This window comes from Nycticebus coucang, chromosome 10 (genome assembly GCF_027406575.1).
Source record: "Nycticebus coucang isolate mNycCou1 chromosome 10, mNycCou1.pri, whole genome shotgun sequence".
NCBI lineage: Eukaryota > Metazoa > Chordata > Mammalia > Primates > Lorisidae > Nycticebus > Nycticebus coucang.
In genome coordinates this window covers 11,564,236-11,579,339 of record NC_069789.1, presented here as the reverse complement: position 1 = coordinate 11,579,339, position 15,104 = coordinate 11,564,236, and the positions used below count along the sequence as shown (strand labels likewise).

At 37.5% G+C, this 15,104-nt stretch overlaps 1 protein-coding gene across 3 annotated transcripts in view; it reads left to right on the top strand.

Moving 5' to 3' along the window:
* SDCCAG8 (SHH signaling and ciliogenesis regulator SDCCAG8) overlaps positions 1 to 15,104 on the top strand; it is a 254,616-nt gene that overhangs the window by 159,962 nt on the left and 79,550 nt on the right. For all 3 annotated transcript variants that reach the window (XM_053604357.1, XM_053604356.1, XM_053604358.1), the window contains exons 14-15: positions 4,539 to 4,666; positions 6,774 to 6,882. In XM_053604357.1, coding sequence (XP_053460332.1) covers positions 4,539 to 4,666; positions 6,774 to 6,882 — 237 coding nt within the window. The remainder of the gene's footprint in view (positions 1 to 4,538; positions 4,667 to 6,773; positions 6,883 to 15,104) is intronic.

Genomic DNA, 15,104 nt, shown 5'->3' with positions numbered 1-15,104 from the left:
AAATAGGGCTAACTGCAAGTTGGTTAAAGAAGATTATCAATGTTTCAAATGAGAACTGAGAGAAAACCAGCTGGGGAGACTGGCTTGACTGTCCTGGAGGAGGCTCTCACACCCAGCTGTAAGCAACCTCTCTTTTTCTATGCTTTGGTAGTTTTTTTTCCTGTGTACCTTTCTTAAGAAGTATTTTACCATCTACCTTTTTTTTCCATTTTGAACTCCCTGCTTGGGGCCAAGACTATGTCTTGTTTATCTTTATTTGACCCAGTGCTTAGTGGAATGTCTTTCACATAATAGAGTTATGATAAATACTTAATGAATTGATTTGGAGTCTTCCCTAGTTCCTTCTTGGATATCTAAGTGGTTTTCATTAATTCTTTTGATCCATTATTGCATTACCTCTGGAGATTTAATAAATTTCTTTAAATAAAAATATTTTTAACCCCACCTCTGCCCTTAAATCATTCAGTATGTAACTTACAAGCAGATTACAAATTCCGTGTGACCCTCAGAGTTTGGTGTGTGTGTATGTGATTTTGTTGTTATTGTTGCTGTTGTTTTCAGCTATTCAGTGAGAGGGTTGGTGAAAGACATTCGAGGTTCCCTTTCAGTTGTAACATTCACCTGCAAGAGGAGACGGCAACACGGGGAAGGGGTAAGGGGAGGGGGTGAACATGCCAGGTTTCTATGCCGTGAAAAATAACACGTAATTTCTCAAGTAGAGTGAATTGGAGGAAGATTCAAGAAACACAGACTCATGTGTAACTCAACATTAGGTGGTAGAGTTTTTTAAAATTGTTTTACTTTATAAGAATGTCTACCATTAATACAGTAGTTCTTTGCTATAGTAGATTTAAATATCACTAATTAGCTTCTCATTCTAAAAATTGATGATGAGATTGGCAACCCCTTCACGTTGAGGAGCTGTAAGTGCCAGTTTGTAATGGGTAGTCTAACTTGCAACTATTATCTTGGTGTTTTATTATAAATATTAAAAATATTTGTTTAAATATTTTAATGTTTAAAATATTATCTTATTTTTTCCTTTTTAAAAAAATTTTGGATTAATATGAGGGAACATAGATTAGGTTACATTGTCTGTGTTTGTAAGGTAAAGTCTGAGTGTTGAAGTTGAGTCCTTCACCCAGGTTGTGTGGCCTACACCCCTACATTGTGCCCCTGAGGTGGGAACTTACCAAACCCCTCGCCCCTCTCCTCTTCTTGAATTTCATTGTGTTTTTCTCTCATGTGGGTCTGTAGTTGTTGATCTACTAGTTTCAACATAGTGTTCAGTACACGGGATGCTTGCTTTCCCATTCTCAAGGTATTTTCCTTAGGAGAATGTTCTCCATGTCCAGCCAAATAAATATAAAACATTCAAAGTCTCCATCTTTTTACATATAACACAATTTATTGAGCCATTCATGTGTTGATGGGTTCTTGGGTTGAGGATTGAGCTGCTTTAAACATTAGAGTGTAAATGTCCTTATGATAAAATGATTTTCTTTCTTCTGGGTAGATACCCAGTAATGTGATTGTGGGATCAAATGGAAAGTCTACTTTTAGGTCTTTGAGGATTCTCCATACTTCTTTCCAAAAGGGCTATATTAGTTTGCATTCCTACTGATGCGTAAGTGTTCTGCTCTCTCCATATCCATGCCAGCGTCTGCAGCTTTGGGATCTTGTGATGTGGGCTCTTCTCCCTGAGATTAGGTGCTATCTCAGCATGATTTTGATTTGCATTTGTCTGATGAGTAGGGATGATGAGCATTTTTTCATGATTTTGTTGGCCTTTCCTTTGCCCTGTTGGGAAAAGATTCTGTTCATGTCTCTTGCCCAGTGATTAATGGGGTTGTTTGTGCTTTTCTTGTTGCTTTGCTTGAGTCCTTTGTAGATTCTGGTTATTAGCCCTTTGTCAGATTCATAACATGTGAATATCTTTTCTCATTCTGATGGCTCTTTTCTTTGTTGATCATATCCTTAGCTGTGCAGAACGTTTATTAACTTGATCAAGTCAAGTTAAATAAAATTTATTTTTGTTGTTGCTGCAATTGTTAACGGTATCTTCGTCATAAATTCTTTGCACACTAGAAAAAAAGATTTAAATCTAAGACATAAAACAATAAAAATTCTAGAAAAAAGTGTAGAGAAAACTCTTTATGACATTAGTATAATTATTGTATTAAAAAATATTTTAGAGACAGAATCTCAGTCTGTTGCCCAGGCTGGAGTGCAGTGAACATGATCATAGCTCACTGTAGCCTTGAACTCCTGGGCTCAAGTGGTCCTCCTCTCTCTGTCTCCCAAATAGCTGAGACTATAGTCATCTGCCACCATGCCTGACTGATTTTTCTTATTTTTTGTAGAGATGGGGTTTTGCTGTGTTGCCAGGCTGATCTCAAACTCCTGGGCTAAAGCTATCCTCCTGCCTTGGTCTTCCCAAATGCTAAGATTAGAGGTGTGAACCACCATGCCAGGCCTATCTTGGTATAATTATTAATAGTGCCCCTTTTCACCCCCAGATGGGAATTGGTTTGGGACAATGCATTTATAGTCGCTGAATTTTCAGCACCCTAGGTCTCTGTAGGGAGACCTATTTCTCCTGCCCTAGCTGGGCTCTGACCTGGATATGGTTACTCAGTGAAAGAGCCCACAGGGCTCTTTTCAAGCTGGCCCCCTCAGCAACCTGGTCTCCAGCTGGCAAAGCATTAGCCACTGTTTTCCTGGGATGTTTTCGAAAAAGCTTTTGCCTCCTCAGATAAGACTTAAGCAGATTCTCCAGCTATGCTTAAAGATTGCAGCCTTCCTTTTCCTTATGTCAAGGATATAAGAACATCCAATCATTCAACATTCACTGCCCACTTCCTGTATGGCAAGTACTGCGCTGGGCTCAGAGTATAGACAGACAAAGATGACAAAAGGGGACAGACGTGTAAGACAATAACTAGAGTATGAAGAATGCTGTCTTTTAGGATGTATACAACATACAGCGAGGTTATTGAAGAAAGAATCGTTAATTTAGAAGTGGAAGGAAGGAGAGCGGAAGAATTTTGAGCCAGATCTTAAAGGAATCGTGTGCATTTTTCAGGGGGACCGGATGGGAGGGAGACATTCTAAGAAGATGAAGAGACATGTGCAGTGATCCACGGCCAGAAAGGACGTGGTGTGACTGGGGAGGAGAAGTAGCCCAGTTTGACTATCCATTTGTTGCAATATACTAGTTTGGAATTGAGTGTGAGGCAAGACCTTGGACCACAGCCAGGGGATGTTGTTATTAGAAGTACCAGAAGGGACTTTATTTCACATTTAGCATGGACCCCTGATGATTCCATTTGAGGGAGGTGTGGGTGTATTTTCATTCTGGGATGTTACACTACAACATTACCACATGCATTGACCAATTTTAATACAGGCTTTCCTTATGTTGCTTTATAATTAGAAGCCAGTGAGTTGAAGTTCCACAGCGGTATGTAGACTAGTAGTGATTGCTTTATGGAATTGTTTATTTTTAGTTTGGCAAAGGCTAGGCAGTAAGTATCTCAATTAGTAAACTAAAGCAGCATGGATGAGAAATGCCCACAAGGAGATCAAGAGTTGGAAATAACGAACTCAGTTAATTGAAGGAAACCCTCATATCCCTTCCCAACATTTAGAGTTTAAAGAACCAACCTGTGTGTGTCTGTGTGTGTGTGTGTGTGTGTGTGTGTGGCAAACACACAAAGTGTCGGTGTCCAGGGTGCTTCCAGCAATGACATCCTTCACATTCCTCAGGTTGTAATTGTTAGGAAGTTTCCCTCCTTAGGAGCCACGGTGATTGGCCACCCAATGGGGTAGGTCAGTGTCCTGGCACAGTGGGATAGATGTTGTCTTTAACTACAGAAGTTTTTCATCTTGCAATTTCTCTCAATGTGTCCCAAGAAGGATTGAATTATGACGTGCTGGGGGAAGTTATTAACTTTCACGTTCATATTTATACTCACATTGTATGGGCTGATGTGTGAAAGTATTTAATGCAAACATACGTGTGGCACTGCAGAATCATTTTCTTGCCTCTAGACAGAGTCTCCTACATTACGTTTGAGATTCCATTTTAAGTTTCGGAGGAGAAACAGAAGCAGTCTGCACAGCTTATTTTTAAGAATTTAAACATTGTTGAAGAGTTAAGTCTTGCTTTTACAAGAATTCCAGTATCTGTAGGAGATATTGACCATTCAGAAGATGAAAGATTAACTGGTAGTGCAAAACATTCAGAATGTTATTGGAAAAAAGGTGTCTGTGCTTTAAAGTTGCAAAATACTATTATTCAGCTGCCATGACTTTTTGATTTTTTTAAAGCTGCATAACCCTTTTGAAAACTTATTTAACATTGTATAAAAGGTCCTTTGGATTTTTCCCTTAAGGGTAGAAAGTGTCTGTAGAAAGATTGTTGTCTTCTGCTTAACAATTTACTACATATCAGCTCTCTATAGTCTGTAGGGGAAATGATGGGGATCTATGCATCTGCAGATTAAATTTCTGTATGTCTCCTTTCTGTTTTGCAGACTGGAAAAAGATAGCATTCAGCAGAGCTTTAGCAACGAAGCAAAGGCCCAAGCCCTCCAGGCCCAGCAAAGAGAGCAGGAGCTGACACAGAAGATACAGCAAATGGAGGCCCAGCATGACAAAACTGGTAGGTGGTAGGGAAAGATTAGAGCCTGGGCACTTACTCACAAGCCAGGCCCACGCCTTACTGTGAAATGACATCAGGAACACCTGTAACCTTTGGCTGGCCGAAGGGAGCAGATGCTAACTACACCGGAGATTCCGAATTACATATTAGTTAGCGTTTAAAAGAGAAAATGGAAAGTATTGCCCACTGTCTGTTGATTTCAGAGTGCTGCTCTCACATCTGTTGCACCATCTGGATTATGAGTTTATTTACCTGTGTTCAAGAAACGTAAAGCTGAGAGAGACCACAACAAAGTAGAAAAACAAAGGGCTTGTTTTTGGCTGGGTTTTCAGGCACACATGTTATATAAAGAAAATAGCATCAGAAGCTCTGCGGGAAATGCTCTGAGCTTACAGTTAGAGTCTCCTGAATAGCATTGAACAGTTCCCACAGTACACACATTATAGCTACTCTAAAAGCCTAATGAGTTTGCTTCAGCATCCAAACTGGAGAAAAGCTTTAGCCATTAATCGGTTCTTAATTCACTGTCGCAGCTGGATGTAATTCAGTGGCTCCAAATTGATATGTTCCTTTATTTAATCTTTGCAGCTTCGAACATTTTTAGCATTTGTATGATTTCCCTACCTCCCCCAACCCAATCTAGAGTGATGTTTAATCCTTTGCATTCTTCAAGTTCTCACAACTGCTGTTAAAATTCACTAATACAAGGCATTGACCACAGCTGGCAGCTTGGCTAAAAATTGCCATCTTTCATCACATTGGCACTATTCTGCAGACTGAGTTGGCCAGTAACTCTTTACCTTTAATTTGAAAGTAAAATGCACTTTGAAAATAGGCAGTTTGATTTGTTCAGGCATTGCATTCTGTAGTTTCTTTCACTTTTGAGTTGTGTGTTCACAGACAGTGTTAGTCAAAACAAGACAGTGTCGGTCATTAGAATTCCACACCACATTCTCCACGCTGATTGTACTATTAAAACAAAAGTTTAATTGATCCTGTCTCTTCCAGAAAAATGTTGCTTAATTTTAGTGCCTTGATTTATTTTGATTTGTATGCTCTATGCTTTTTGCCAATCTTTAGCTAAAATTCAAAAGAAATAAAGGGCCTATTAAAACTTACCATATGAGGTAATTCTCACATGATTTAATGTACATGAGATTTGATGATACAGGAAAACATTATTTCTTATCCTATAGGTGAAAAATTACTAACATGAAATTTACTAAAGAATCCACCTATCTATAAAGAAGTAAAATGTCATAATGACTCACATAACCCCCCAGCACTTCCAGGAGAGGTTTTCTTCTAACAGTGTTTGGCCCAATCAAATGAAAATTCACCAGATTTAGAAGATATTTATCCACTAACAAAAAGAGGAAATTATAGGGTAAATTATTGTTTGCCCCCACCGCTACCAGGATCGTGATGACCAGAGTCTTGGGCAGACTCTGAGTGCTACATTTTTTAATTCTTAAAACGACCTTAAGAACACTTTCTTTTATTTTGCATGCCCCAAAAAATCACATTCTTCAGTTTTTTGGGTTTTGTTTTTTAATCAAATATCCAGTGAAGCTCCTGCTGTTGACAATAAAATTAAAATTCTAAGGAGAATCACGCATTTCACCTTCATAATTAGAGAAGGCTGTGCACAATGGGGGAGGGTGATAGCAAACTGCACAAATGTGAAGCAAAGCATGAGCTCAGGGCAGAAGACACCTCCTCGAGGATTTTGGTTTTCAATTATCCGGTTGTGTGAGTTTTTGACACTCTGTTTATAGTTAATTTGTCAAAATAAAAATATAGTAACTTGACTATTACAGAGATATAAGCATCTATGACTTCACTTGAGGCATTCGACAATTTATTAAAATGTTAAAGCATTACACCGAGTTAGTATGATCAAAAATGTTCCTGGTATATAATTATTATGAAAAGAAATGACTCACAGGATTTAGTGTCTTGTCTTTGACTTAGGGCATTGAGAGTGACCTAGAGTCTTACAGGAAATGTATAGTGGGCTAAGTGCTTTACTGCTCTGGGTATAGAAGCACGGCAGAGCTATAACCACAAACATCTTACCTTGGTGGGGATTTATTATTATTTCTAGAAAATGAACAGTATTCATTGCTGACCTCCCAGAATAAATTTTTGACAAAATTAAAAGAAGAATGCTGTACATTAGCTGAGAAACTGGAACAAATCTCTCAAAAAAGCAGGTGGGTAATGTTATGCAATATTTTCAAAGCACTATTTGTGTAATTACTGTAATTTTTCCTTTAAAAATGCATTTCTACTATTTTATGGCCTAATATCAAAATTAGGTATCTGTTAATATAAGTTTTCTATGAAAATTTCCACACAGACATTTTTATGTTTTTTTCATGACTATGAATATGTACTATTAATTTTTATTGTTTAGAATTGAAATGTGAAATTTCAGAAAACAAACGTCAAAATGACAATAATAAGAGGATGCAGATAAATAACCAGTTTTAAAACCTTGTGTTGATACAGTTAACACATTGTAATCTATCATCACAGTTCTCCATGAAAACAGAAAAGCTATCTCTAGGTCAAATAATAACAGATGAAATTTGTACATATAAAAATGAAAGTAAATGATATTTGGAAATAAACTAAACGATCCTTTTCTTTTCCTAAAATTGTTTTCATCATTTATTTAATAGATATACTGCTCTTACATAAATTCATTTATTGGAATCTTAATGACTTTTTTCTGCACATTTTCTAGTCAGATTATCTCAACGAATAAATTATTTTATGTTCTAAATTGCAAGAAGTCTGGTTCTTCATCTCAGCTCTGACAGGAACTATGTAATCTTGGACAAATTTATTTGGCCTACTTGAATTGTAGTTTCTTCTTTTATGAGTGAATGACATTGGACAGAATCACTTTGAACTGAACTGTAAAAGGCAAAGTTCATGTAACTATCTAGATGTCAAATATCACTTTACATCTACAGAGAGCAAGGAATGTGGCTCAGCAAACAAATTACTGGCTTAGGTGTTTCATTCAGAAAGGATTTCCAGGAGGATCAGAGCATAGCTGATTACTCCGAGCTCCATCTTGGGTTCCCGCATCAACCAGCTATGTGAGTTGATAGAATCCACATTCCTGAATCCTTTGATGAAATGGAGGGGTTATGAGTCCAATTCATTCTGCTCACAAGAAGGAAGAAGCTTCTAAAACCAACTGGAATGTGCTTGGACATGTATGCCTCTTAGCATGTACTAACTAAATAACTTATTCTGGTGGAGGAAAAACCTCAGTGTTTCACAGTGCAGATATTTTCAGGAAATTTGACCAAGAAAACCAAATGATTTTGTCATAAAAGAAACCCTCAGAAAATATCAACAGTGACTATTCCTAACCAGACATATCTGATTTGCCCCACATAAATCCAAAAGTAAGTAATTTGTTAAAAACAAACCAGATCTATATAATGTAGGGGAAAATGATATTTATCTGGAATTTATATGATTGGGTTATGTCTAAGGTTGGTTTGTGGATGATTATTGATAAATTATCTTGCTCTCTAAGGTGGCAAGGTAATTGAAATATATGAAAGTGACAAGGAGCAGGGTATGGGGGCTCACACCTATAATCCCAGCACTTTGGGAGGCCAAGACAAGAGGATCACCTGATGCCAAGCGTTCAAGGCTGCAGTGAGCTGTGATCATGCCACTACGCTCTAGCCTGGGCAACAGAGTGAGACCGTATATTTAAAAAAAAAATACAAGCAATAGAAACAAAGGTGTTTGGTTTGTATTATTATAGCTGAGAAAACCAAAGCTGTTTAAATAACTACCAAGTGGCAGTGCCAGGGTTCTAACACAGGTATTTCTGATTCTGAATAATTATAATACTTTATGTCTACCAATAAGAAAATTGAGGCCCAGTAGTTATGATGGAAAAATTAATTTTTTAGTTCATGTGGAAAAGTAGGCATATTTGACATGTAAGGGTTAAGCTGCAAATCTGGGTTAACCTGTACTCTGTGCCCATAGGCCCTGTTTTTCTTCCTCTAGATTTAGCAGCTTAGCCTGTGCTCACCTAGTGAACCTGAAATTCATCATCCCTCCAGCTCCTTTTCCTTCAGATTCCTTGGGCTCCTGACCACTACTTTGTAAATTGAATGTGTTCCTTTGTATCTGATACATAGACGGCACTTAATACATATGTATCGAATGAATGGATGCTGGATCAATGAAACAAACAAGAGCAGTGCTTCGAGCGGCGCCTGTGGCTCAGTGAGCAGGGCGCCGGCCCCATATACCAATAGTGGTGGGTTCAAACCCAGCCCGGCCAAACTGCAACAAAAAATATAGCCGGGCATTGTGGGAGGCGCCTGTAGTCCCAGCTACTGAGGAGGCTGAGGCAAGAGAATCGCCTAAAACCCAGGAGTTGGAGGTTGCTGTGAGCTGTGATGACATAGCACTCTACCAAGGGTGATAAAGTGAGACTCTGTCTGTTAAAAAAAAAAGAGTAGTACTTCCCGACATCCTGAGCTGACTTCTGATTCCAGCCTGTTCTTTGCTGCTGACAGGCAGTGTGCAGTAGAGAATACTGCAGAATTCAGAAAGAACTAGGTTTGACTCTCATTCTGCCTCTTAGCTACTGTAACCTTGGGCACATTGCCTAATCTCCCCAAACCTCAGCTTCTCCATCTGTAAGAACATTTCTAAAGCCATGTTGCAGGATTCTTGTGGGAATCAGAAGTGTATATATAGATATGCGAACATACATATTTGAAGAGCCTAGCATAATACTCGACTCATAGTAACACACACTAGCTCCAATTATTGTCATTGATGGCATTGTTTTAAGGAGGTTGGTAATTTGGATCTGACTTCACCAACCTATTTTTGTCTTTTCCTGGGAAAGGTCTGACTACCATTTTCTGATAGATGGAAAGTCTTTGCTACAAAGAAAACCTCTTTAAGGGCAAAGCAGGATCAGGATAATGTGGATCTGGTTGTGTTTTGTAACTCTGAAGAATTAAAATAGGAACCCACTATAACTACAATTTGATCCAAAACTAAGGCCCGGCAAGTAGTAAACGCTCTATAAATTATTGTTTATTATTTAAAAACTTTTAAGAGCCCCTAATGTTTACTAAAGGTTCAGGATGTGTCCCTCACAAGAAAGTAGTAGGGCAAATTGTAGGGTTGATGTTAGGGTTGATTTTAGAGTTGTTTGTGTGGGATCCAGTCTCATTTTTCCTTGACTTCTTACTATGACATTTTCAGTAAGTCATTCATGCCAAACTTAACATTCCATTTTGATGTTACCTTCTGCTTTGAAACCACCTATAAAACTTGAAGGGCTCAGAGTGTTTCTTTTTAAATAAAAATTACCAACATAGTAAAAAAAAAAAAATACCAGCATAGTAAAGCTGTAGAAACACTCCAGGAGTTTACTTCTGCTCACTCTATACTAAACTTTTAGGATAAATAATTTCCCCTGTGCTTTGAGGTGAGGAAAGTCTTGGAGTTTCTAAAGTTCTGTCATTGTGGAAACTCAGTCTCCAAAATAATTATGTAATCCATCTGGTAATTTTGGTCTAGATTTTCCTCAGAGTACTACAGTAAAAATTTTCCTGAAAGTAAGTGTATTTATTTTGCATCAATCAATAATTAAAGCTTTATTTTTTTTTTTGCCTTCCTGTCTTTACTAGCAACATTTCTCTAAGAGTTTTATGTTATTCAAAATGCCAAACTAAACAAATGGATTCATACCATTTAAAAAAGCTTTTTTCCTCACAGATCTAGTCATTTGACTAGAGGCCCTGCAGAATCACGAGGAAAGCTGACAATCTGGGCTCGCTGTACCCAGAGACTCTTACTCTCTGCCCCAGCCTCATGCTAGGATGCTCTGTGAAAATGTTTTGAAATGGTACCTCTGTGTGTGTATGTCTGTTGTGTGTGTTTTCTCCCCAAGTAGACCGTAAGTCGCATTATGGCTGTGACGACTGCTTCTGTTCTCTGGAAGCCTCCACAGAGATTAGCACTGTACTTTGCGCGCTGTGTGTATTCCACACCGCACGCAGTGGTGTCTGTAACCCCAGGGTTTGTGAATGGCACGTCCCATTTTAAAGCTAAAAATGAACTGCTGATTCTGTGCATTTTATATAGCTTGTTTTTGACCATCAGGCAAGAGAATTAATTCCATTTTGCTTTTAATTGGCACAAGGCAGACATTCTGGCTGATTTTAGTTGAAGCTCACATAAACTTTCCCTATCCTTCCTTCTGTATTCCCCAGTACTCTGAGAGCTTCTTACAGTTATGGGGTTGTTTTTGAAGGAGGTAAATGGAGATATTTAAATATCATTGGAACAACTGTGATTTTTCTTTATCAAAGTGAAGGAAGTGTTCCCTCGCCCCAGACGCTTAGATGAATCAGCAGGAAACCGATGCAGTGCAGTTTGCAGTGTGAGCTGACACCTGGCCTGGGAAGAGCTGGAGGGGTTGGGCCCTGGTTAGCAGAGAACCCCGGCAGGGGCAGAGTGGAGCCCTAGAGCTCTGGTGCGCGCTGGGTTTTAGCCTCTCAGCACTCGCACTTTGAAAAGAGCCCGATAAAGCACAGAACCGGGCTCCGCATGGTGGTTTTGCTTTTCTTCTTTTCTGTCATTGTCACTTTCTGGGTTGCTCGTCTTGTGGATTGATGTCTAACGCTGCCCATTGTGTATTTGTGATCTGCGTTTTGTAATTAAGAGGAACAATGGGAGTCCATGGGGTCTCGTTAGATATAATGGTTGGTTTAATTTGTTTCACTTCTATCTTGTTAATTGTAAATTGATCATTAAGATTTGAATTCTAATCTGTCACCAGGGTTGTGAGTATTGAGGCTAGAGCAATGATCCTGGTTTTAATCACTGATGATGAGAAACAAATTTTATAATTTTGGTACATATTGCAGTTCATATATTTTAACACTGTATTTTATGGTGTTATAAATATTGTTAAATGACTTTTAGTGTAGTTTTACTGTGTGGACTATAATGTATAAATTATATTACTGCTTTGGCAACAGTAGGTACCCAACTGTGTGAGTTTAATTGAAGTGAAGAACACACACCCGATTGAACTGTTTTTTTTCCCTTGCACGTTTAAATGATACTAGGTTGGGATACGACAAATACTATATTCTACAAAAGGAGACTGCTATTGGCCTCTGCTAATTGTTACTAAAAGTCAAATCAGAATCTAAAAGAATTAAAAATTTCAAGTGTCATGTTTTCCCTTAAAAAGCAATGATTTTCATCTAAATTATAGCAGTAAAGTATCTTCTATTTCATGTAAATGCAGTTACACAGTAGAACTGCTATATAAAAATTCACACGACAGTTCGTGGCTCTCTAAAGCCAGCTATTACCCAAATTTTCTGTGAAAATAGATTAGAGCCAATTTTCCATGTATATTTCACTAGGGTAACCATGCTACAAATGTATGTCAAAAGCTAACATAGAAACTTGTAAGTTTACTCTTTGAGCTTTGCAAAATATAGGTTTTAAGAATCTATTGTGAGCTCTGCATAGTAAAAGGATGATGTGAATGCACCTATACCAATTTCTATTGAACCGTGGACTCTGGTAAGCAAATTACCATTATAAATAAAGGAAAAAAACAAAAAGAGGCACAGCAGAAAAAAAAGATTGTTGCAATAACATACTTGATAGTAGCGTGTACTTTACAAATACCATTTACATTTTGTGATTCTGTATGATATCCTCAATGAAAAATACAAAGAAGAATTAAAGAAAAAATCTCCTGTAACATTACCATCCAGAATTAACTGTTTTTACCTTTTACGTATTTCCTTTCAGTCATCTTCCATGTGTATATAAATGTGTATGTGTGCATACGTCTATATTATGACCGAGACTATAGTAGCCTATTTCCCCGAAAATAAGACATCCTCCGAAAATAAGACCTACTTACAGGAAAGATAAGACGTCCCCTGAAAATAAGACCTAGCGCATCTTTGGGAGCAAAACTTAATACAAGACACTCTCTTATTTTCGGTGAAACGGTATATATGCACTTTTGCTTCTGCTTTTCCTCTTAACATCATTCCATCCGAGGAACATTTTTCTGTATCAGTAAATACTCAGAAAACAAAATTTTAATTGAATCATTTATATGCATAATAATTCATTAGACATTTAAGATGTTTGCAATTTTAAACTATTATGAATAATAATATGACAATAACTTTATACATAAATCTGTATTTTTGATGATTCCCCTAAGTAGAGGTGGCTAAAAAGGGGATTGCTGGTCCAAAGACTATGAATCTTTTTAAGGCTCTCAATGTGTTTTGCTTTGTTTGAATACTTTACTGAATGGTGCTCAGTCCGTATGTACCATATCCATATGTGACATTAAAAAGAAGTGGAAGAGCACAGTGCTCACACCCATAACCCTAGCACTCAGGGAGGCCAAGGCAGGTGAATTGCTTGAGCTCAGGAGTTCAAGTCCAGCCTGAGCAAGAGTGAGGCCCCATCTGTACTAAAAAATACAGGTCTGCCAGATATTGTGGCAGGCTCTTGTAGTCCCAGCAACTCAGGAGGCTGAGGCAAGAGGATCGCTCTAACCCAGGGGTCCTCAAACTACAGTCCATGGGCCACATGTGGTGGTATGATTGTATTTGTTCCCGTTTTTTTTTTTTTTTTTTTTCACTTCAAAATAAGATATGTGCAGTGTGCATAGGAATTTGTTCATAATTTTTTTTTAAACTATGGTCTGAGAGACAGTGAACTGGCCTCCTGTTTAAAAAGTTTGAGGACCCCTGCCATGAGTTTGAGGTTGCTGTGAGCTGTGACACCATGGCATTCTGCCCAGGGCTACAGAGTAAAACTCGGTCTCAAAAAATAGATAAAATGAAGTGAAATAAAATAAAATGTGGAAAATAAAAAAGCAAAAGTGGGAGGCAATATTGCACAGCAGGCGGAACCACCACTTAAGAATTGGACAGAATAGCGTTAGTATCTGTTTAAGTGACCTTAGACAAATTAAACTTTATATGTATCTCACAGAGGCAATAGAAATAAACATAGGTACCTTGTAGGATTGATTTAGATAGTTAAGATAAAGGATGGATTCCACTAATTGTTATAGAGTAGGCATGCAAGAATATTTGATTCATAGTAGTATCTTGGTTATGCCTTTCTTTGAACAATACTGATATTGAATATGTTATAAGTGTTTATTGACCATTTGTGTTTCTTCTGTGGATATTTTTCATATTTCTTGTAATTTTCTTAATTGGAATGTTGATGAAGAATAGTTAGTGCTTTATTTAATGATGCTTTTAGTCTTGTGATTGATCTTGTTTTTATAAATGTTTTCCTAGTTCTCTACTTTTTACAATTAATAAAGTTTATTCTTAGAGCAGTTTTAGGTTCATAGGCAAACCGAGCAGAAAGTCCTAAGAATTCCCATATGTTCCCTGTCCCATCCCCAAATCACTGTTGACTTCTGCATTTTGTTTTATTATGAATTTTTTCTTTTCTTTCTTTCTTTTTTTTTTTGAGACAGAGTCTCACTGTGTCACCCTGGGTAGAGTGCAGTGGTGTCATAGCTCTCAGCAACCTCAAAGTCTTGGGCTTGAGCAATCCTCTTGCCTCAGCCTCCCAAGTTGTGGGTCTATAGGTGTGTAGCACCATGCTTGGCTAGTTTTTCTATTTTTAGTAGAGACAGGGTCTCGCTCTTGCTCAGGCTGGTCTCCTGAGCTCAAGAAATCCACCTACCTTGGCCTCCCAGAGTGCTAGGTTTACAGGCATGAGCCACTGTGCCCATTCTATTATGCACTTTTTCAAAATCAAAATGACTATGTTTTTAACAATATGTCTTCATTTAAGAAAGTATAAAGTGTAGAAAAGAATGAATATAGAAAAGAGTCTTGATCTTACCACCCAGAAATAATCAATATTAATATTTGGTATACATGTCAAAATATTTTTATGATTATAAAATGGAATCATATTATACATGCTGATTTTTAGTGTTTTCCTTTTCTTACCAATATTTCATAAATTTTAGGTCAATAAGGAACATTAATAAATAGCCACATTTTCAGAATAGTATCTTGATATTCCATTGCGCAAGTAATGTAACCAGTCTCCTGTTGATCGATTTCCGGGTTAAGTTTTCAGATCCTGGGTTATAGAGCAAGGTTATTTCTAGAAATAATGCTGTAATGAATATTCTTGCACAAACATACAATTTTTTTCAAACATGATTTTTTTAAGTATAGAAGTTTTATAAAATTTATTTTTTTCTTTGTGATTTTTCTTTTAGAAAAGTGCCTTTTTTCCTCAGTAACTGAGAGTAGTAAATGTTCTGCATTTTTTCTAATATGGTTTAAGTATATTTGTTCTTTTGTTGGAATTTATGTTAGTGCGTGATTAAAAG